At 41.2% G+C, this 23,260-nt stretch overlaps 1 protein-coding gene across 2 annotated transcripts in view; it reads left to right on the forward strand.

Moving 5' to 3' along the window:
* ccser2a (coiled-coil serine-rich protein 2a) overlaps positions 1 to 10,067 on the forward strand; it is a 30,234-nt gene extending 20,167 nt beyond the window's left edge. Inside the window, exons 9-12 of one of the 2 annotated variants that reach the window (XM_079458435.1) lie at positions 223 to 321; positions 813 to 923; positions 2,044 to 2,125; positions 6,387 to 10,067. In XM_079458435.1, the coding sequence (XP_079314561.1) occupies positions 223 to 321; positions 813 to 923; positions 2,044 to 2,125; positions 6,387 to 6,478 (384 nt within the window). In that variant the 3' untranslated portion in view covers positions 6,479 to 10,067. The remainder of the gene's footprint in view (positions 1 to 222; positions 322 to 812; positions 924 to 2,043; positions 2,126 to 6,386) is intronic. The other variant, XM_079458434.1, reaches the window with a different exon arrangement.
* The last annotated feature ends 13,193 nt before the right edge of the window (positions 10,068 to 23,260 follow it).

Consider the following 23,260-nt stretch of genomic DNA (forward strand, 5'->3'; position numbering starts at 1 on the left):
ATTTTGACAACATGCAGTAATTAACAGCGGCAGGTCTAATGATCAAATCCACTAATTTGACACACAGCCTTGTTAAGGTCTCATCTATCTACTTTCACAGCTACATCAATACATCTCCAAAAATACAAAATGCATTTTGCTGCGTCTAACCATTATTTGTGTGTATAATTGATTCCACCTGCATATGTGTTAATATATTTTTTTGTTTCTGTGTGTTGTCAGATGGAGGAGATGATGAAGGAGGTGGGGTATCTCAGGGAAGAGCTGAAAAAGAAAGATAAAATCATCAATCAGCTCACGCACCAACAGCAACAGGAATCTGTGAGCCAGCATTTCAGACGCATTCGCACTCGCACTCTTTTTGAACATTTTGTATTGATTGATAATACATTATACATGAGAGACTAATCAAAGCTTGCAGCTTCTGCTAGAAGATTCTAGAGCCGTGCGCTCTCCACATCTGCCCGTAATCCAGGCGAGCTGCTTCAAAAACACACCTATGTCTCGTACTGTTTGTAAGCAGTCCTAAAAACATGCTAAATGGTGCATCAACACATGCCCTTCCACCTTTAATCTGAATTAATGTCACCTTCGCTAAGCAATTATATCATTAGAGCTAATGAACTTACCACACTTTTATTATGCTGACGGCAGAGCATGAACGTAAATGAGATTTCTTTACGTTAGAACAAAATGATGTGGTAGTAGGGGGTACAGTAGGCTTTAGCAAGCGTCACTTTTGCTTAGGATTGCGGATATAGATTTCAAAACTCTTGTTGTTCTTGCTTTCACTCCTGCTCTTTCTCTCTCAGTCGGTGAGATGTAAGTGTCTTCATCAAAAGTGTGGGGTCAAAGGTGAGAGAAGAACACATCATGATAAATCCACTCAGACGGCATGGCGGCCGCCCCATCGTCACCACGCTGTGAGTTCTTTCTCTCTATCCTGCTAGCAGCATGCATGTCAACATGATTACATCGTCACGACTCCAAAAAAAATTAGATGGGCTTATCTGCGTCCTTGCTGAGCTGTCACTCTCACTCATTTCCTGTTCCCCTAACCCCCTGAAATGTTTTGTAGGTGGTTAGTGGTTTAAAAACCAAGAAGCAAATGTGTTGTCAGGGCTGACAAATCAGTCAACACATTCCTTCTGTTCATTTCCTCTCCTCTGTCCTTCGCTACCTCGCCTTCGTTTTTCACTGCCAAATAGCCCGGCGGCCTCTCGGGACGACCGGAGCAGAGTCTCGTTTGCCAAGGTGCCGATTTGGCCAATTTGGAGCTGCTAGGGGAAAGCGGGCATCTACTATAGAGTACAGAATGATTGTCATCTCCTATTTAAGTGAAGCAGCCAGGCACCCACCCAGGTGGCTTAGCTTTCAGACTCCCAGCCTGGGCTGTTCACAGGGGGACGTGTTCTTATTGAAGACCGGCGCACAATCACTAAAGCTAACAGCATTCGGCGAGAGACCGGCGTCTGGAGAGATTAGAGAGAGGTGAGATGAGGTAACTCGCTGAGAGATGGATGAGAAGAATTTCAAAGTGGAAATGAGGGAGAAAGACAAGTTGTGGAAAACAAACTGGATGTTTGGTGTGTGCGTATGCTAGTGTTTAAACTACTTCACTTCAGGATTTTTAAGTGATCCCGAAGTTATGTTCTTTTTTTGCCCTCAGTGCAAAATAATTCTAGAGGCGTGTTTTATTTATTTCATACTAAAAACGCAGAAATACTTCATCATTCTTAATAAGCTTTTTGTTCTAAACCAACGCCTCTGGTTCTCTTTGGAACATTTTTCTCATCCAATGAAAGCAAAAATGCCTCATATCTGCAAGATTGCCACTTCACAGGAAAAAAACATTTGTCTTGGTAGTTCTTCTCGGAGAACTGTGTGTGTAATGTGCTTGCCAACAAGTCTCCTGAACTCTATGTTGGTCTCGGCTTTGCTGGAGTTTCTCTCCATCCTCAGCTGTGAGTGCCTGTGCACTGTGTCGTGTCTCGTAAGGCGGCTGTGTGTGTCATGGTTTTAATGTATGTGTGTGTATTGCAGGCTGCATCCACTTCTCTCCTCTCTCCCTGGCAGTGCCAGTACCAGGCTGCACCTCGTGCCAGCATGCCTCAACGTCGACAGAGTGAGTCATTAACCCCTGACCTCTGACCCCGTCCTCTTGGCAAACAGTTTAACTTCTTTTCTGCTTATCTCTTTTTCTTTGTTTCGTCTTTCTGGGATGCTGTCTTGCTGTAGACTTGTAATTAGGCGGTATATACACAAACAAAACCTCTGTTATATCAAGGGTTGTCAGGCTGTGTAAGCATGATATCAATTCAGTCTAATGAGAGCACGTCAGAGAGATTTCATGTGCGATAGAATGATACTGAAGATGGAAAAGTGAAGGGGAGCTTCAAGTTTCCCTAAAGACTATGAAGTGTCTCTTTCGGGTCTTGATGGGCTGTTGGCTCTACACACCATCCATTACTCTGCATGTGTATGTGCGTGTGTGTAGTGTGCTGCTGTGAGGTCTGTCTTCAGGTGTGTTTTGTTCAGGGGCTTTGGGTAAACATCTTTGCTCACCAGTGCGGTCAGTCGAAAACTCAACTTGTGTTGCTTCAACCAGCTTGACCACACACAGCTGTTGTAGATTGTGTGTGTGTCTGTGTGTACACGGGGAATGGACACCATTGTATACTCGTACAACACATATTGGGGCAGATTGCAGACAGGGATTGGATTAAGCCAGGACTGAGCCTTAGTTAAATTAGGACATTTAAAAGGTTTTACAAACATTAGTTACAAAAAGCATTACTTTTGTTTTACTTTTATTACATACAATACGCATTTTAAAACATGGCAGTGCCAGCTGTTTTCAATTTAGACAGCTCTAACATTTATTTTAGTCTAGGAGTAGAGTTAAACACTGTACGGGAAACCACCCGTTTGTGTTCAGTTAAGAACAACATACAAAATCAACTGGTTTGGACCATTTCATTTATTTAATAGTTAATAAATAAACATCATATTAATATGATAATTTACAGTGTTATTGCTGTCTTCTCTGTGGTGCGTCCCAAATCTCACACATGTGCACTATTCAGCGTTTCAAAACTGTGCACCATTTTCTAGTGTAAATAATGTAAAAATTTAGTCTGTTAAAGGGATAGTTCACCCAAAAATGAAAATTCTGTTATCATTTACTCACCCTCGGGTTGGTCCAAACTTCGTTCTGCCAAACAGAAATGAAGATATTTGAAAGAATGTCACTAACCAAACAAATCTCATCCCCAATTTACTGCCACAGTGGGGGAAATAAATACTACGGTAGTCAATGGGGGATGAGATCCGTTTGCTTAGTGACATTGGTTCTTCCAAATATCTTACTTTGTTTGTGTGGAACACAGGACATTTCTTGCACTCAACAGTCACGGATACATTTGAGACAATACTACACTTTGAAAAAGCATACAGCAGATGTTTGAGTATACAGAGCATTGTTTAAGTGCATAGTGTCTACATAGTATGTCATTTGGGACACAACTTGCACTCGATAAAGGTTTATGTAAGATTAAGGGATTCATTTAGTTAATCCAGAGTTTTGTGTTATGGCATGAAGCCACTTAGAAGTAAGAGTATACCTGCTATACAGTTTTATTGGAGGGATTGTTTTGACATTGTAAACCTTTTTAGACAGATCTGACACATTTTCTTCTCTCCCTCCATCTCGGTTTTCTCTCATTTTCACAAATGTATTCTTTCTATCTTTCTCTCCTCCTCTCATGTTCTTTTTTCACCCTCTTCCCTTTTCTTTCTACCTACTTCCTAATTGACAACACTGTGCTCTGTGTTGTTTCTCCCCCTCTGCTTATCCCATAATGCCCCTGGACAGGTATAGAGCATCTTGTACATTACTTCTGTGACACAGCGTGGTACAGTAACCGCTACTAAAAGCTTTGCATGGTCGTTTGACATGAAGTAATTGACCGGTGCATGCTTGTCGTGTTTTCTTTTTGCATGTGCGAATTTGAACAATTCTCATACGCATTTTACACATGCACTACATACCTATTGCAAAATGCACACAGCTGACATGACTCTTTCTCTTTTGCCTAAACCACCCGTTTAAAATCTCAGTGCAACTATTTCTCTCTTCCTTTGAGGCCTGTGATTGCTGTGGGTATGTTTGATCTGTGTTTGCTTTGACTGAGCTCCAGTGTTTACTGGTGCTTTCTGGGAAAACCACAACTTTTTCCAGCTTGCTTACAGAGACTATCCAAACATTTATCTGTCTGCACAGGTGGACTGGGGTTTAGACATCAAACACACACACACACACACACACACACACCTTGGTCCTGTTACTGCCCAGGGACACACAGTTTTAAAGGACAATTAAAATAAAATGATCCGATAAGTCCTGAGGAGTTGTTATTAAAACCTCTTTTTTTACAAACCCAGGATATTAAAAACCCTTCTATTATCGAAATGGCCACATTTTATCACACAAAGCCAACAGTAAGACGAATAACTGAATTAGAGGCAGACTTTATTACAGCTCTTTCTGTTGTAATATGCAGTGAAAGTGTTACGGAGGTTATCTTGTGAGACATTTTGGAGGTAGTTAATTCTCCCTGCTCGTCTCTGTAGCCTTGGGTGTTGCTCTAGCTAAAACCAAGCTCTGTTGAATAAAGACATAAATGACTCAATTTGACTCTTAATCTCATTATAGTGGAAAGATGCTGTTCACCTTATCATTCAGGTATTTATAGAGAAATCCTTTATAGAGCTCTGTGGAATAACACGTATTTGACTCAGACAAAATAAAACTCTTTGCATTTGCTCTGCCTTCTTGGACTGTTTAACAAATGTTTTATTTTGTAGTTTGGTATGATGCTGCATGTTTGGTTGTGGTGATTTCTTAGGCTGCACAATCCGCATGTAATAGCAGGCATGTGTTGTGATTTCATACCAATAGCTGTGGCTCTATACAGAATTGCAATAGGGTTTGAGCACAAGGGACAATGACGTACTTCCACTAACATCGCTGCCAACTTGGTCACTTCCCCCTCATAGCACTAAGGGGATTGATGCACCTTGAAACGAAAAGCCTGAAGTGCTTCTCTTTTTGGTTTTCGATGTATCTCGAAGTGTTTGAAAAATTAGACTCTTAATTCTATGTGCATCCTGAAGTGAAACGCCATTGTTCCCCATGGCGCTGGATGTAACCGAGCTGGCATAGATTTAAGCAGAAGGATGTCATCGCTCTGTGTGCATAAACCCCATTTATGTGTCGTCATATGAGTTTTACTTTATCTTGTATAGCCTGTTGAGAGTCATGACTAATGTACTAGTATATATTAGGTTGTATTTTAATCAAACTCGTGCAAGATTTCTTAGTAAAAATCTGCCGTATTGGTTGCTTTAGCAGGTGCCATTCTCTCTCCATCACACAGGGGGCACTCCTCTTATCTACCCTCATTCTAAGGCCCCCACAGGGTTTAAAAGTTCACTGTCTCGAAGACCTGTCTGTTCTCGCAAAGAGAGAGAGAAACACAAGGATGAATGTATTATGAATGTGTTACCTGCAGGTGTCCGCCCACGTCTCTCCGCCCTTGAGACTTCATGACATCAAGCTGAGGAAGTGACTGTCTGTAGCCTTGCACTTCTGAAGTCACAGACAGTTTGCGTTCCTGCTCGCACACAAACACTCTGACACACTCACGTACCCCTGTCTGCCTGTATTATATTCTTATTCAGTTTATGTAAGGGAAGGCCCTGTTGCTCCTATTTTCAAATATAATACTTTGGTATTTCTTACAAAAAATTCTCAGATTGTTGGTTGCTTCACAATGCTGCTTTTTGATGGTATCTGCAGGCAGTATTCACATTACAAAGATCACGCACCGCATCAAAATGTTGAATGCTGCATGAAACCATAGCTGGCCACTAGGGGGTGCTGTGGTCTCAGTACACAGCTCTGTGTTCTTTTCTTTAAAGAAACAATACTTTAGACAGAAAGTGAGAGAGCCGGAGATAAAAACACCTCTTGACCTGTGTGTCACGGTGCCCTGATGTATTCCATGTCGAGTGTGTTGCATTTACTCAAACTCACTAGCAAACAGGCTCATCCACTCCTAGATTCAGCTTGCACCAGACTTTTACCATCAGAACTGACCTCAATTATTTCATATCCTGTTTGTGTTCACACATCGGGGGGGAAACGGTTGTCACTCGTGTTTCAGAGTTTAGTTTTCGGTGGAGTGACACATTCACACATTGGTCAAAGTGTCGTACTATATGGTCTCTACTCTAGGATGAAATTCACCTTATTGCTTATTATATTCTCTACTCTTGCATCTTTTTATGGCTTATTATAATGTTATTTATTGTGTCTTCTACAGCCTCAAATACTTCATCCCATCAGCCACATCCCCAACGACTCCCTCAACCAGGGAAGTGTAGCAAGAACAGCCCCCACCGTGGTCCTCAGTGATGCCTGCCCTCCAGGGGAGAGGTCTGTTGCCTCCCGTTTTCCCGCCCCCTGTACTAGTGTAGTTTCTTCTCCTGCTCCCAGAACGGCTGGAGTCCCTCACAAGGAGTCGAGATCTCTACCTGACCCGGAGGAGCTGAGCCAGTTGCTTAGCACCCACCTTCGCATCCAAGACAACCACGAGAGTGACTCACAGCAGAACGGAGAATATATTGTAAGACCAACCCTACATTACCAACACAACAAAGTCCAGCATTCGTCCCTGTCTTTCTTTAGCCCTCGTGTCCTGCAGGGTCCTCGCCTGCACAGGCCGTTCACTCTCTCTGCTCTGCCTCAAAGGGGCGGTACAGAGGCAAACCCAAAGCTTTCACCCAATCCAATGAATGCGAAGCAGCTCCCTCCTCCGTCCAGAGGTTTACCATGCGTCAGTTCAGGGAATCGCGATAGGTCTCGGGTCGTGTTGTCCCAGCCTGGGCCACCAGTGGTTAGAAGAGAGACTGTCCCCAACCTGGGGAGTTGTAGCGGGGCAAAGCCTGGATCCACATTGAGCCACAGTGCCAAGCAGCTTCCTCCTCCATCCAGAGGTTTACAGTGTGTCAGTTCAGCTCACAATGAGACACTGGCCATGTTGTCCTATGTTAAAAAAGGAGACTCCCAGTGAAGGAAAAAAGGATTCAGTTCTGCTCAGTGTCTCTACAAGACTTGCAAAGCCAAAGATTCACTGAGCGTGAACTGCAGCCATAGACGCAGATTAGGCTACCTCCCTAAATGCATGCACATATATGCAGCTTGCACTAGACAGTGTCTTTTAGCTAACAGGACAATAATAAATAGATCTAAGCTCAACGAAGCAACTAAGCTATGCATCTAACTATGCAACAAAGCCGTGTCACAATCAGTGCTTGTCACACACAATAGCTCTTTGTCCTTATGTTAAGTTGAGGTCATTGATCATCTGTCATTCCATAACCACTGAATAACCTTTGCCACTCATGATAACTTCATACTGTAAGTTTTTGTTATCCTCTGTTTCTCCCAGTGGAGAAGAATATGACAGACTGCATGTAATACAGTATGCTTTATTTTTCTTCATATTTAAACAAATTATAAGTGACATGAGTACAGTGCTATACTGCCTGTGAAGCTCATTTGAGACTCTCAGTGTCTTGATATTTTCCCCAGTGGCATGTCCTGTGGACACCTACAGGGCTTTGGCTCTCACATTTAGTGGGTGTTTTGTGACATTTACATCACCGAGCTCCCACGTCATTGCCTAGAAAACACATTATTGTTTGTATCCGGGAGCTTTTTTGAAGGATGAATAGATTTAGTCTCTCACTTCCATCAACTCACGCCTGTTCTTTAGGTACCCCAGAAAAATCTGCCAGCTTTCGGGTCGTTTTTTTCACAGGGGCTCGAGTCATAATCACCAGATTGTGGTTTTAATTAGACTCATGCCTCCTGTGTTGATGAAGTTATTTTTCTTTAAGAAGTGTGCTTGAGGCAGAAACTTTTTTCCGTTTGCATACGTAATAAATTTTATTAATTATTTACAAATTATAAAGATGTTTACGGTTCAAATGCCTTTATTAAGCTGCTCATTTTGCTCCAACACTGCAGGATGCATTAACTGTAAGAAAGATTTTGTGCCCTGTTTTAGAGACAATCTTGGAAATATTTATGCCAGGAAAATTTAAGGAACAAAAGTGTACAAACTTGAGCAAATTCTCAGGTTTTGATATTTTAGGTTGACCACAGATGCCAAACAGTAAATGTTTGGCTTAACAAGCAGTCAATTATATTTATTGATGTTGACGGATAAGTGTCAGGGGAAAATTTTATTTATGGTATAATTTTGAGACTAATTGGACAGTTTGAACGGTGCCAAAAAGGTCTAAATACTTGGCTGCTAACCACAGTAGATGTATTTCCGTGTGATAAACTTTGTTTTACTTGATCTGGGAATATAGATGTTGGTTTTGGTTTCACTACAGAAAGGTTGTCTGTTCCCAATTTCGTGTTAGATCTCATAAATATATCAGCGAGCTATTCTCATGAAGCGGACTGAGCACTTTAAGGTTTTGTGCTCGCTGCTTGTCTTGACAGACTTCGTATAACATCTTGTTCCGTAATCGCACTACAATGCAGAAACATACAGCAAGATCATTTGCATGGAAAAACATCTCTACTCATCCGCACAATTATTTTATACATGGCATGAGCCCACGCCTGTGTGTTCGTATACTGCAGCCATATTGCGTGCAGATGTGTCAGTATACAGTATAACTCTGACATATATAATTTAACAGCCACTTTAGTCTCGACGTGTGAAATAACATCACACCATGGACATTTAATCTATAGCGAAATTGATTTACTGCCATTTTCCCACAATGCACATGGCTCTGGTTGCTGAAACACACCTCGCATGGGCCACATACTTCGAGACACACCCAAAGCCGAGATGGGCAGCCATGTCTAAATCCACCTAATGAAAATCAATGAAACAAGGATATTTGTGTGTGCGCGCTTCTCTCTCACACACCTCTGTGGTTATACTAAGCAGAAAATCAATGCAGGGCTTGTTTTGTAATGCTCTGGAGATGGTTTGTTTGTATTTCTCTCTTTTTCTGTATCTGTACCCGCGTGCATGTGCAAGGGTAGAGGTCCCGCGTAATTCAGTGCGGTCTGGCTAATGGAAAGATGCAGATGTACATCGATTCCGTCTGCTGCGGTCAGAGGTGAATTGCTCGTGTCAATGAAGTGTCTGCTCACAGCTAGTCTCATCTGTCTTCTTTGCCTATTAACATGACACACGTGTAAATGGCTTGAACAGACATCTTATAATTACATTTTTGAGACATGACTTGCTTGGGTTGCTAGGAACTGTGCTTGCGTTTCGTGGTGTAACAGTGTAGAAGTGTTACAGAATAGATATGTTCTAAATGGAAAGTATGTTCTGCATACGTTTTTTGCACTTTCATGTTCGAATATAATGACAGAAACTGAAATGCTGTTCGGTTTAGCACATTACTGCTCCGTTGCATTTCTTACACGAAGTTAAGAGTACAGTTACCTGCACGAAGAAGACATCGGTAGAATAAAAATAATATACATTAGATCCCCAAATCGCAAAAAAGAAATATGCTCATACATACTGTTTTGTAATACACTCATGTCTTGCTGCCCGTGTCTATGCCTTCCTGTGGATTCTTAAAACTTTTTAAGAGCATGAAATAAAAAACTATTTTTTCTATCCATATACTTGTCACGTTTTGTTGTTCACCTGTTGTTACAAAGTGTTTGCGCTATTGTGAGAAAGCAACCTTACTCGATCTTTGCGAAAACAACAGTTGCCGACTGTTTGTGTAAACACAATGTTTACCAACAGAGGAAAGAATTTAAGCACTTTAAATGACCTGTTTCAACCTCCAATGAGAGATTGTTGTCTTTTTAGACCCGGGCGATGCATTTTTTTGTCATTTTATTGCGTTTAAATTTGTTTTTATTTCATTATTTATGTTCGATGCTCTGTCCCAGTGTGCTGTTCCAGTGAAGGTGTGTGTGACTTAAATAAAGTTTTGAAATAATATTCATGCTGTTGAAGTTTTTTTAATGAGCATTTTATCGCCCCTCTTTCTGCAGCTTTTCCTATAACGTTTTACACACTGCAGTATATCTGCGCAGATTCTAATACATCACTTTCATAATGTTGTACCAGATTCCTTGTTTATTATACTATAAATCCACACATTGTTAACAAATTGCGTGATATTATGAAAGGGTGTCATGCGAGTGTTTATGAACTGCCTCTAATGTATATATAATAAAATATATTATTTATAGATAAGAGCTGAATATCAGCACTTACGGAAGAAAAGTAATTTCAAGTTTGTTTTTTATAACATTATGCAGACATCCACTGAAATGAAAAAGTGTTCCTTTAGGTTTATGGTGTAATTACAGCCAAGGTGCTGAGCTGCAGTATATATTTTGCTACAGTGATTTCAGATTAAAATTTGTATAAAGATGGGGATGAATAGATTGCACGTCGCTTTGGGTTTCTGGGTGGATGCAGGAGTAATGTTAGGAGGTGGATGGATAAAACACAGTCGAAGATGCTTTAAAGAGAAACAAGTTTAAAGAGATCGTTCTCCCAAAAATATACATTTTGTCATAATTTACTCACCACCTTGTCATTTAAGCCTGTATGACTTTCTTCCGCAGAACACAAAAGAAGCTTTTTCAAAGAATGTTGCCAACCGAAAGATGGCGGTTCCCATTCACTTCTATTAGGTGGACACAAAACCAATGCAAGTGAATGTGTACTGTAGTTGTTTGGTTACCGACATTCTTAAAAATATCTTTTTTTGGGTTCTGTGGAAAAAATAAACCCGTACAGGTTTTTTAGTCTTAATTTTAGTCTTAACAATTTTTTGTAGAGCAGTTCTTCAGAACATCTGTTTGTCATTTAGTTTTAAATTAAAATTGCTGTTGTCAGCACTCTCTGTGGTCCTGATGATTGTGTTCCCTGAGCCGTTTCAGTGCTAAATGCAAGCGGTTGGGGCGATACCATTTTTGGTACGTAGCGGTTTCCCAGAACCCCCCCTGCAAGTCTCTTTTTCAATGCTTCAAGTGAATTTCTTTCGTTTGATCTATTGAAACGTGTCGGAGGTTAGATTTTGATGCTCGGTCAGCCTGTAGGAGCGTGTACACACGTGTTTGAAGTCTTTTGCTTTGAAGTTTATTGTAGGTGGGTTAACTCCAACCAGGACACTGATTGCTATTGTAACACAGAGGGAAATTGAAAGACTTTTTGGTGTCTTCCCAACATAAGTGTTGACCTGTTGACCAGATCATGATCTGTAATCCAAAGGACAAGACAGTAGAGGGGTGCCTTTTTCATTCAGCTAGCCTTTTATGGTCTTCTGACTGGGTAAATTGGTATGTGTGTGAGAACGAGAGACAGACAAATGTGGAAAGAATATAAATGTGGTTTGAAAGAAACCTGAAATTATATAATTGCTATCTGTTACTATCCACACCTCCAGAGATTGTTTGTTTTCCTTACGTTCATTAGTTTATTCAGACCACAATATAGGTGATGACATTCATCAAATTCCCCTGGATTCTATGGAAGGAAGGTTCTCATACAGGGTTAAATTGCCGCACAAGCCCCAATAGAATTCAGATGTACCCTAGTAAAGTGTAAATTATAAATCCATTTCTTATGAGTGGGAAAACAGTGTTCCGATTCGACAAACTCGCTGTTATTTACAATGCATTTTAAATCATTTAAGTAAAAGAAAATGTGATTGTTACGCTATTGAGGTGAACAATTCTCCAGGCGTGAACTGTTCATTTGTGTACAGTACTTGCTTTCTTTTCAACTGTTTTAAGAAAATCACCTGAAACAAAATTCACATTTGGATTTGCAACATTCTCTGACTTATTATTTTAAAGGTTAAAGTGTCATGAAAAACACTTTACATATTTTGTTACATATTCGTGCATAAATTTGGTCCAATATTAAAATTAAGTGTAAGGTAAGGCAACGTTATTAGCATGGAGGCTCTCTGGTTTTTGCATTGCATTGTTAGAGAGTCTCATTCGGGATTGTTCCCTATGAAAAATCCACCTTCAGCTTTAAAATTTTCTTCTTTGCTACATTTTTTTTTTCTTGTAGCTCTGCTGGTAAAGCATGCTGCTTACAAAACCAAGGTTTGATTTCCAGGGAAGGCAACGACTGAAACGTATATGCCAACTACATTGTAAGTGGCTTTGGGTAAAAGCTTTTTCCAAACAAACAAGTTGCCTTACCCATACCTCTGTACCAAAATAGGGTACATTTATTTCTTTATTGTAGAGTCTGTGTTTACTGTAAGGAGATAAGTTGTGCACAGTGATGTAAAAGTTAAAATATGGTCCTTATTTTTAACTGAGTTTGAAGGTAAAGGTTGGACAGAGTTTTAAGCTAGTGTAGAATGTACCCTGTTTTATGGATTTAATCACTACCCCTAGGTTTTTTAGATGTGATAGTCTTTAGCAGAATGCAGTGTGATAATACGCTTTTTCAACAGGGAATGAATGTACAAAAATCTGATGTTTGTGTGCTTGTTTAAATAAACTCTGGTGAACTCTGAGAAAAGGAAAGAAGAGTTTCACCCACTCAGAAAGGTTCACACTTGAACCTTTGTTCTTCATCACCACACAATCATAGAAAAGAGCACTTTAAACCATCATGCATGCAGCACAGAGGTCAGAAAACACTTAAGGCTGTTCGCTGCCCATTCAAGAAGGTTTCACTGTCCTCGGCGGGAAAAGATGCTCAGAGATCAGACGAAGAAATGTGGGCATTGTGCAAGCATTGTGTACTTGTCAAACAATATATTAAATGAAGGACACAAAAAGGGGGAAGGAGTGTGAAGGTAAATCAGTAGCAAAACTTGAGAGATTTTAATTTGTGAACTTGCAAGTACATGTACTCTAAAATGTACACTCACAGCCCCAATGTGAAAATTGGTCAAATAAAAACTGAAAACTGAAGTTAAATGTTGAGATTTGCACTCATGGACAAAACTCCCAAATCTATCTTCTGAATATTTGTCATATTTACACGTTTTCCTAGATTCTGAATTAAATTGCAACCACAACTAGGCCTCTACAACCTCTCAAACCTATCACTGCAGTTTCAAATCTTCCCGCCTTGACTTTTGCTTCTACTTTCGCGATAAACCCCTTGCAAAACTAACTTGTGCACTTGAAAGCTCAGAGAGGGGAGAAGGAGCGGCATATGATGACTTCATGTGGCTGAGCCACACCGCCCCCTAATGGCAGGAAAATCACAATGAAAGGATCTAGAAAATAATAGTTTACATTTTTTTCCAACTTAAGCGAAACCATCGAACTTATGTATACTATCATGTATAACTATTCTGTGAATTCTACTATCTTGTTTAGGTACATTCCTTAATGTATTTTAAAGGCATCACTCAATATACTATCGATATTCCATTGCGTGCTATGGTTTGTTTTAAAATATAATGCCAGGCTGACAACAATGCCACCATAAACAATATTGGGGTGGTGGGTTTAACTTGTTGTTTTTTCTTAGTTAAGTTAGTTAGTCCAGAGTATGACATTTTGTGGATTCTAGTGGTAGGTTGCGAATGGCATCCAACTGCACCCCCTTCCTTTTAAAGCACATAAGGTGGTTGACACAGTACTAAGATGTCATCACGTTTTCGCTTCTTTGCCAAATGAGCTAACGTATTTACGAAACGCACTCTATAGAACAGATAGTTTGACTACTTTATAAACAACATGGCGAATTCCATCAGGGGACCCGCAGGGTTTGTGGATATAAATAGCTGATTCTAAGGTAATAAAAACATAACGCTTTATCATTTAGGGTCTTTATACACATCTGAAGACATAGTTATGCATATAATATTGCCTTTCTGTCAATAGATCCTCCAAAAAATACACATTGGACCTTTAAGAGACCACTTCAAAATTATTTTCAGTTTTTCGCAATTGACCATTTATAAAGGTATGTGTTTAAGTAAACTGATCAATTTTGTTTCATTCTGTGAACAAGTGACAATTTCTCCCTAATTCCAAATGGAAATAATTGATTTTATTTGCAGAAAGTTGAAACAGGACACAAGTACCAAAAAACATCTGGAATACTGCTTGCAGTTCATGTTCATGTTTAAATAACACAATACTAAGGTGTTTTTGTAAGGTTATAGTTATAATCCATCATTCCTTTTTGTCATGTAAACCCAATTGCACAATGTTCACACAAGAGAGGTGATGTAACCTGTTTTACATGCAGCAGCTGACATGGTAGTTTGCATGGCTGATGTCATAAATGTTTAAAAGAACATTCTCTTGTCTGAATTTATTGATAATGTCCAGTGATGAAACCAGCGAAACTCAGTCCAAACAAAATGCCTCCTATGACTTGAGAAGACCTCTTTTGAATACCGACACCACAAACAGACAGTGACAAAATATTTGGAGATCATCTTGAACAGCAGTCCCACTGCAAAAATAATGATTTAGACAACTGTAGCATTATGCTTTCATCACTAGCTTGCCCTTACCACTTTGTCTCGCTGTTCTCAGATAGCACAACTGAAGCCAGTAAATTCAATTCAGATCAGCCTCAGTGATCCCAGTCCCAAACTGGCAGGGTGTGTTAATTAAACCCGTTCTACCCATGTGTTTATATTTCTTTCTGTGACAGGATGGCAGATTGCCAGGCGCTTTTGTCTCGTGGATTATTAACCTCTTCCGTTTCTCGACAGATCAGTGCACTTGATGTCTGAAGTATGTAAGTACACGTAGGCTGAGTGGGTTTGTTCATTATGAATTCAGTGTCTTGAAGTATTCACGGTTAGATGATTCAAAAGCATTGTTTACAAGTCTACATCAGTTTGGTCCAACCGTGGTGCTGGAGTAAAGCATGCACCTCCGCAGTCAAGCTTCACTTAGGTTTGCAAAATACATTTGAATGAATTTAAATATCAATGTGGCAAATAAATGTTGGGAATGTGAGAAAAAAGCTGAGAGACTCCTTTGTCATCTTCCTTTATTGGTCATTTTTTATTAATGATTGTCTCTGCTTTTCTGTTGCATGTTTTTTTAATGGCTGTTTAGTCTGATTATTCCTTGCGTCTAATCAAACATCATTGTTTAAGCGTGTGTCTGAAATGCTGTTTGATTAAACATTAATGAGCTTTTGTCCATCACAAATTCTTAAATGAATATTTTAGTGGTTGTGAACTCAAGTCAAAATATTGACTGAGGAATATGGCTGATTATTTCCCGCACGCTTTGTACATAATGTTTGGCGAGACCTGACATTTGTTTATACGGTAATTCTCACATTTGCCTGAGGTGGAATGTGTAATAATCTTAAGGGGATAGATCACCCAAAAATGAACATTTCATCATTTACACACCCTCATGTCATTCCAAACCTCTGACTTTCTTTCCTGCGCAGAACACAAAAGAAGATATTTTGACTAACAATGGTAACCAAACAGCACTGGCCCCCATTGACTTCCAGTACATTAACAGAACCACTGGGACAAAGAGTCAAAAACAGGTTTTTAATGACATTTTGGAAAAATAAATCTTTGGGTGAGGTGTAATGAGAGTTTGTGTGATCTATGGCTCACAGACATCTATTCTTGTTTGCTGATTTTAAGCGTTCTGTCGCTTTAAGAGCGAGAGGGTAACACTCCAACAGTTTGTTAAGGAATGGATTCTGCAGTAGGAAAAATGAATTAAAGGCAAATGAATTCAGAAAGCCACCGGGCACAGGTGTAATCTTCTGCCTCGGCTCTCCTCTACCAATATATTTCTACTGGTCTAAATCAGTTTCATTCACTAACCAAGCATGTGTAGAAAATGGTTAGGCATGTACGGATCTGACACCACGTTTCTATACAACCCCACTGCAAAGAGTTTCTGAAATTTGTGCCCTCTGTATGGTAAATGGCACAAGGAAATGTGAAACGTTTTAAACGAGAAAAAAAAAAAACAGTTTGCTCAGTCCGAAACAAATAATAAAAACCGCCAAAATCTGAGTCCATGTCACCAGGACTAGGTCTTGATTAAATGAGGTCATTTTTAAAAACATGATAACAAACATTACTGGCGTCTTGAGACAAAACAATCACACTGATATATTTATAAAAGATATCGTATATGTCCAAAACCTGTATACATTTCTTTGTTCCTTTGAACACAAAGAAAGATATTTGGAAAAATGTTAGCAACTTGCCATTCTGGGTCATCATTGACTACTATAGTAGGGAAAAAAAGAAAATGTCAAAGGTGCCCCAGAACTGTTTGCTTTCCTAAATTTGTCAAAATATAGAATTTTGTAATTTAACAGAAAAACAGAAATCCCATTTATTTTCCTACTATGGTAGTCAATGATGCCCCAGAAATATCAGTTACTAAAATGTTTCAAATAAATGTCTTTGTGTTCAACAGAACAAAGAAATGTATACAGGTTTGGAACAACTTGAGGGTAAGTAAATGATGACAGAATTTTCAGGTTTGGTTGGAGTATCCCTTGGTGTGACTTGCTAACAAGATCTTGCAGAAATGACCGTGGATATCAATCAGACCAGCCGCGATTAACAGTTACACGCACAGAGCAAATCATTGAATTCCACTATATTGGGGCTTTGTAATATATGTGACCCTGGATCACAAAACCAGTCTTAAGTAGCACGGGAACATTTTTAGTAAAAGCCAAAAATACATTGTGTGGGTCAAAATTATAGATTTTTCTTTTATGCCAAAAATCATTAGGATATTAAGTAAAGATCCTGTTCCATAAAGATATTTTGTAAATTTTCAACCCAAAATATATAAAAACTTTATTTTTGGGAGTGGATGGCCTGCTACAGTGCCTCGGATTAACAACTTCAAAGGCGATTTCCTCAATATTTAGATTTTTTGCACCCTTTATGTCATGATTCCGCTATCATGTCATGTTTATTTTTGGTCTTGCAGCGGAGTCATGGCATAGCCTTAGGTTTTGTGTGAGAAAGCCATGTGCTTTCTCGTGTCTCGTCAGTGTTTCCCGCCATCTCGTTTCCTCGTTAACCTTCCCTGAGTGTTTCAGTACCCGCACCTGACCCTTGTTAATTATCCTTTGTCTGTCTCCCTTTAAAACATCCTCGTGTTCATTGTCTTGTGCTGGTTCGTTATACTTGTTACCCTGTCCTAAGCCTTGTTGTGTTAGAAACTTTAAAATCTAGTCTTTGAGTGTTCAGGTTAGTCTTAGTGTTTATAGTTGAGTTCTTGAGTCTTTGGTTTTCAATTTGTCTAGTTTTGCTATTGTGTACTCCTTTGTTACCCCCTCGTGGGTTTTTGTTTTTCTGTTTATATATATATATATTAAAGTCCCTTCTGTTAACCCCTTCATCCCCGTTTCGCTGCCTGCAATTGGGTTCTCCCCTCACGATCATAACAGAACGAACCAGCCAGAACTGAACCCAGCAGGCAGCTATGACCTCGGCACGATCCCGGAAGCCTCGTCTACTCTGCGGCATCCAGCAAGGGAACTCAAACCTGCAGGAATATTTTGGGAGATTCCTGGATGTCGCAGTTGATGTGGACATGGGAGAAGAGGAGCTGGCGGTGCTCTTTAATGCCGGTCTGAGGGACCCACTTTCGCGGGCGGAGATGAGGTCATTGGGACCTCCGGAACTCGACGACCTGTGGCGGTACGTCAATGCTCGCTCTGAGTCCGGGGTCTCACCCCAACCGATCTCTCCGCTGGCCGCCATCCCCGAGGGCCGTACCCGGCGAATCGGGGCTGTGGGCCTCTCCTCACCCTCGGCACCCTTCAACTCTTCCAGCACGGAGCTGGTCATGCTCCCCGCCGCTTCTACGCAACCGGCTACACCCACCGTGAGCCGGGCGAAGAAGAAGAAGCCGAGGAGGGGTGTGGTGTCCAGCCCGAGGTTCCAGCCGGAGGAGAACGCCGGAACTCAGCCCAAATATTTTTTGGGGGGGCATCATACGGGCAGGGGGGCCCTGTCCAGCGGGCCTCCTGGTGGTCCCAAGTCCGGTGGTCCCAAGTCCGGTGGTCCCAAGTCCGGTGGTCCCAAGTCCGGTGGTCCCAAGTCCGGTGGTCCCAAGTCCGGTGGTCCCAAGTCCGGTGGTCCCAAGTCCGGTGGTCCCAAGTCCGGTGGTCCCAAGTCCGGTGGTCCCAAGTCCGGTGGTCCCAAGTCCGGTGGTCCCAAGTCCGGTGGTCCCAAGTCCGGTGGTCCCAAGTCCGGTGGTCCCAAGTCCGGTGGTCCCAAGTCCGGTGGTCCCACCTGCACTCAGTCAAGTGCCAAGTCCTGCCCAGGCGTCCACGCAAGTGCCAAGTCCTGCCCAGGCGTCCACGCAAGTGCCAAGTCCTGCACCCAGTCCTGCCCTGCCGGCCTTCCAGCCGGCGTCAAGTCCTGCACCCAGTCCTGCCCTGCCGGCCTTCCAGCCGGCGTCAAGTCCTGCACCCAGTCCTGCCCTGCCGGCCTTCCAGCCGGCGTCAAGTCCTGCACCCAGTCCTGCCCTGCCGGCCTTCCAGCCGGCGTCAAGTCCTGCACCCAGTCCTGCCCTGCCGGCCTTCCAGCCGGCGTCAAGTCCTGCACCCGGTCCTGCCCTGCCGGCCTTCCAGCCGGCGTCAAGTCCTGCACCCGGTCCTGCCCTGCCGGCCTTCCAGCCGGCGTCAAGTCCTGCACCCGGTCCTGCACCCAGTCCTGCCCTGCCGGCCTTCCAGCCGGCGTCAAGTCCTGCACCCAGTCCTGCCCTGCCGGCCTTCCAGCCGGCGTCAAGTCCTGCACCCAGTCCTGCCCTGCCGGCCTTCCAGCCGGCGTCAAGTCCTGCACCCAGTCCTGCCCTGCCGGCCTTCCAGCCGGCGTCAAGTCCTGCACCCAGTCCTGCCCTGCCGGCCTTCCAGCCGGCGTCAAGTCCTGCACCCAGTCCTGCCCTGCCGGCCTTCCAGCCGGCGTCAAGTCCTGCACCCAGTCCTGCCCAGCCGGCCTTCCAGCCGGTGGCTCAGCCGGCCTTCCAGCCGGTGGCTCAGCCGGCCTTCCAGCCGGGAACAAGAACAGTTCCCCCGAGGACTTCTCCCATCAAGTCCCCGGGGATTCCACGCTCGCGAGCGCCCCCGGGAACTAGGACTGTCCCACCCTATCCCTACCCTCTTGGACACTCTCCCGTGAACTTTGTTGTTCCCCCACCCCCCCTCCCATGTTTATTATTTTTATTGTCTCACCCCAACCCTGTGATTTTGCTTGCTTGTTTCCCCCTGATATTGTTTTCTTTGTTTTGCCTTGTATTGTCGTGTTCCCAGTCTGTCTTGTCTTGTTAGTCTACCCCTTGATGAACACCTGGAGGTGTTCATTTAAGGGGGGGCTTATGTCATGATTCCGCTATCATGTCATGTTTATTTTTGGTCTTGCAGCGGAGTCATGGCATAGCCTTAGGTTTTGTGTGAGAAAGCCATGTGCTTTCTCGTGTCTCGTCAGTGTTTCCCGCCATCTCGTTTCCTCGTTAACCTTCCCTGAGTGTTTCAGTACCCGCACCTGACCCTTGTTAATTATCCTTTGTCTGTCTCCCTTTAAAACATCCTCGTGTTCATTGTCTTGTGCTGGTTCGTTGTACTTGTTACCCTGTCCTAAGCCTTGTTGTGTTAGAAACTTTAAAATCTAGTCTTTGAGTGTTCAGGTTAGTCTTAGTGTTTATAGTTGAGTTCTTGAGTCTTTGGTTTTCAATTTGTCTAGTTTTGCTATTGTGTACTCCTTTGTTACCCCCTCGTGGGTTTTTGTTTTTCTGTTTATATATATATATATATATTAAAGTCCCTTCTGTTAACCCCTTCATCCCCGTTTCGCTGCCTGCAATTGGGTTCTCCCCTCACGATCATAACACTTTACTTCCAGAGTTTTATAAACAAGATTCTTTAAACAACCCATATATCAATAAAAAGCTAAACTATTCAGCTTTCAGGAAAAAATCTAAATTTCGAAAAATTGACCCATAAAACTGGTTTTGTTATCCAGGGTCACATATGTGAATAACCTTTTGTTCTCAAATTTGTACAATTTCTCAGATTTGTAACCCTCTTTAATCAGTAGTCTTTAAATGTCTTAAAATGTTTATTATTTTGCAACAATAACAAATTGTCTTAGTTTACTAAAGCTATTCTTTACTTATAATTGCTTCTTTCTTTCTATTTAAAAAATGCACAGTTAGCGTCTGTTTAATCACAGCTCGCTTGCTCTTGCTCAAGGCAGATTACAAACCCTGTGGCAAAAGCCCCAAAGGACAAAACTTTTGCCTGTTTGTGCACGATGCGCTTTATTACGGTTTGCTTTCGTGCCATCGACTGTTACATTTAGTGTTGGGGATAGGGGAGGGACTGCAGTATTGGTTTGTTCTAATAATCGTACCTTTTTCCACAATAGATAAAGCATATTATTCTCCTGTTTTCTAAGATGAAGCAGATTTTTAGATTGTAAATAAAATCTATAGCTATCTAGCACTGTTAGCTTCCATGTATTAGCACATGTGCTGTTACAAAACCTGGCCCTAATGAAACATTTACTCAAATATTCAAATGCTCCATTTCTATTTACTGTATATGACCGTGGACCACAAAACCAATCAGAAGGGTACATTTTTAGAAATGGAGATTTATACATAATCTGAAATCTGAGATTTCCATTGATGTATAGTTTGTTAGGACAATATGTGGCTGAGATTTAACTATTTGGAAATCTTGAATCTGAGGGTGCAAAAAATAAAAATATTGAAAAAATCACGTTTAAAGTTGTTTATCAGAGAAGCTCTATCAGGTCGTTGCTAAGAAAAAACAGGTTTGTTTTAATGTTCTCAATTGTCTTATCTCTGTAATGAAATTGTAAAGAGTGGATGAATCCGATATCAGAAATTCTAAGATTTACATAGATACCAAATAGCGATAATTCCCAAAGATCGGGCAGCAGCAGACTAAGTTTTTGGGCGTGCTTTCGGCCATTTTTGTTCACGAATTTGCTGCATCTACTCAAAAAATTAAGTTTTGATATCTTTACAGCAGGAAATCTACAAAATAACTTCATGAAACATAATCTTAATTTAGTATCCAAATGATTATTGGCATAAAAGAAAAATCTATCATTTTGACCCATAGCCTACAATGTGTTGCTGGCTATTGCTAGAAATATACCCTGTGCTATATGAATGATTTGTGGTCCTGGACTTTTGAAGTAGCTACAGCCTCTACTGCTTAAACTAAACAAACCTTGAACAAACCACTTGCAGCCCGCACAGTACGGGATAAATAAAACAGGATGTTTTTTCTCTTCATGGATTCTAGATTTGCTTGCTGGTTTATCCGAAAATAGATTATTTTATCCAATCAATGGCAATAAAAGGCTAACCGGCTGTTCCAAAGCTGGTCAATCTCATTGCACACTGTGTACACCGCACACTCTGTTGCACTTCATAGCCCAGTAATTGCAAGCGCAACTTTTAATTCGTGAGTGGGTTGCTTTTGGATCGAACATCTGCTGGTTCCCTCCCTAAGTTTTTAGCTTGTTTTTTTTCATAAATGCTTTCCTCCTACCCCTCTCTCTATTGTACGCATACACATTCAACTGTAGGTTTTACTCCTATTAAGAAATGCTGCACTTAAAATACATAAATGTAAGCAATATTTACAGTTTTAGAGTCTTGTAGGTGTACGTAGCAACTGCTCTCAATTCCCAGGCTTGTCTGTAAGCACATCAGTCTGCAAACACTTTTCTCTTGTCTGGTAATTTATTAAACTGTCCCATAAGTATAAATGTTCATGGCTGTGAAGTCAGAATGACGCTGCTGAGATTGCACTGTGAAGAACCTTTACTGCTCATGTTTTTTTTTAAATAAACCATAGGTAGTGCCAAAGCCATAAAGCCGTAGCCCCTGAATTTATTTTGCTCTGGGCCCAATTCAAATTCATATGGACATTTCACATTCTCCAATGTGCATTTGCATGACACTCATCCACAAAGCTTTGATGAACTGTGTTAGGCTGGGTGATGTTGACTCTATCAAAGATATGCAGCAGATTTCCTCCCCCTCATATAAGCTTCGATAAAAGCATATTTTTACAATTTCAAAGGCTTTAATCTAGAGAGTTTATGGTTCCTGTTGACCTAAAGAAGTGGGTGCAGCTTAAGGGTGTCTTTGGGGGAAATCTTCAAACAGCCTTTTAGTGCCTCCACGGACTGAGAGATCCAGGCACAATAACCGACGATACACAACTGCCAAGTGCACTATAAGAATGACCTCCATCATTTTTATGAGCTGCTGAACCTCCCCAACAGCTAATGCAAAGCACAGAAAAACAGGGATAGAGAGAATTGTGCTCTCGTCTGCGAGCCCTCTATAATCGAACACTTGGCCTCCAATTAGCAGCTGCAGGATTCAGAGAGCCAGATCAAAGTACGGACAGGGCATTCTCTCAGACAGTGAGATATCTGTCCCTGAGAGTTTCTAGGGAGATCAATACAAGTTTATGAAGGACTACACATGTGCCGAGTGTGTGATAATGGCAAGCTACCACGTGAATCAGGTACAGTATTTCTTTTAAAGATTTACTTTGTTAGTGTAATTCATGTCACAGAAATATCATAGCAAATCATTATTTGATCTTTTTTTAGTAGAAATACCCGAGATGCAGGAGACTTAAACAGAAGTTTCCATTTTCCAAATCTCATGGTACTTCATAACCGAGATATAACAGCGATCTCGTCTCAGATTTTCCTTTTGCAAAGGGTCATGTCTTTGTGCATGTCGCTTAATCAGAAGAATAATCATAAATCAATACAACCAGAATTATACAAATAACAGATGCAATTTGAGCTAAATGGTTTTGGCATGCAAAGACGTTAACAAATCCAAGACATTCTTTATACCTAAATAGATGATTCAACAAATCACAAAAAAACAGTACATAAGAAAGCATATACATAAAAAAGAAAAAAGTTGTGCATGAAATTTTAATCTAAGAGGAAACATATTCTTGGCTATCACTTTGTTTTTTGTAAAAAAATATATATGTATATTTGTTTACATAATGTAGTGCTGTTAACACTTCTTCTACACTTGTTTCACTTATTTTTGGTTATTTTGCTGACATTTGAGAACTTGGGGAATACAACAAACATTCTTAGAATTTGACATTTAGTGTTTCAAATTTTTGCCATATGTGAAATATCT

This window comes from Barbatula barbatula (assembly GCF_947034865.1).
Source record: "Barbatula barbatula genome assembly, chromosome: 6".
Lineage (NCBI taxonomy): Eukaryota > Metazoa > Chordata > Actinopteri > Cypriniformes > Nemacheilidae > Barbatula > Barbatula barbatula.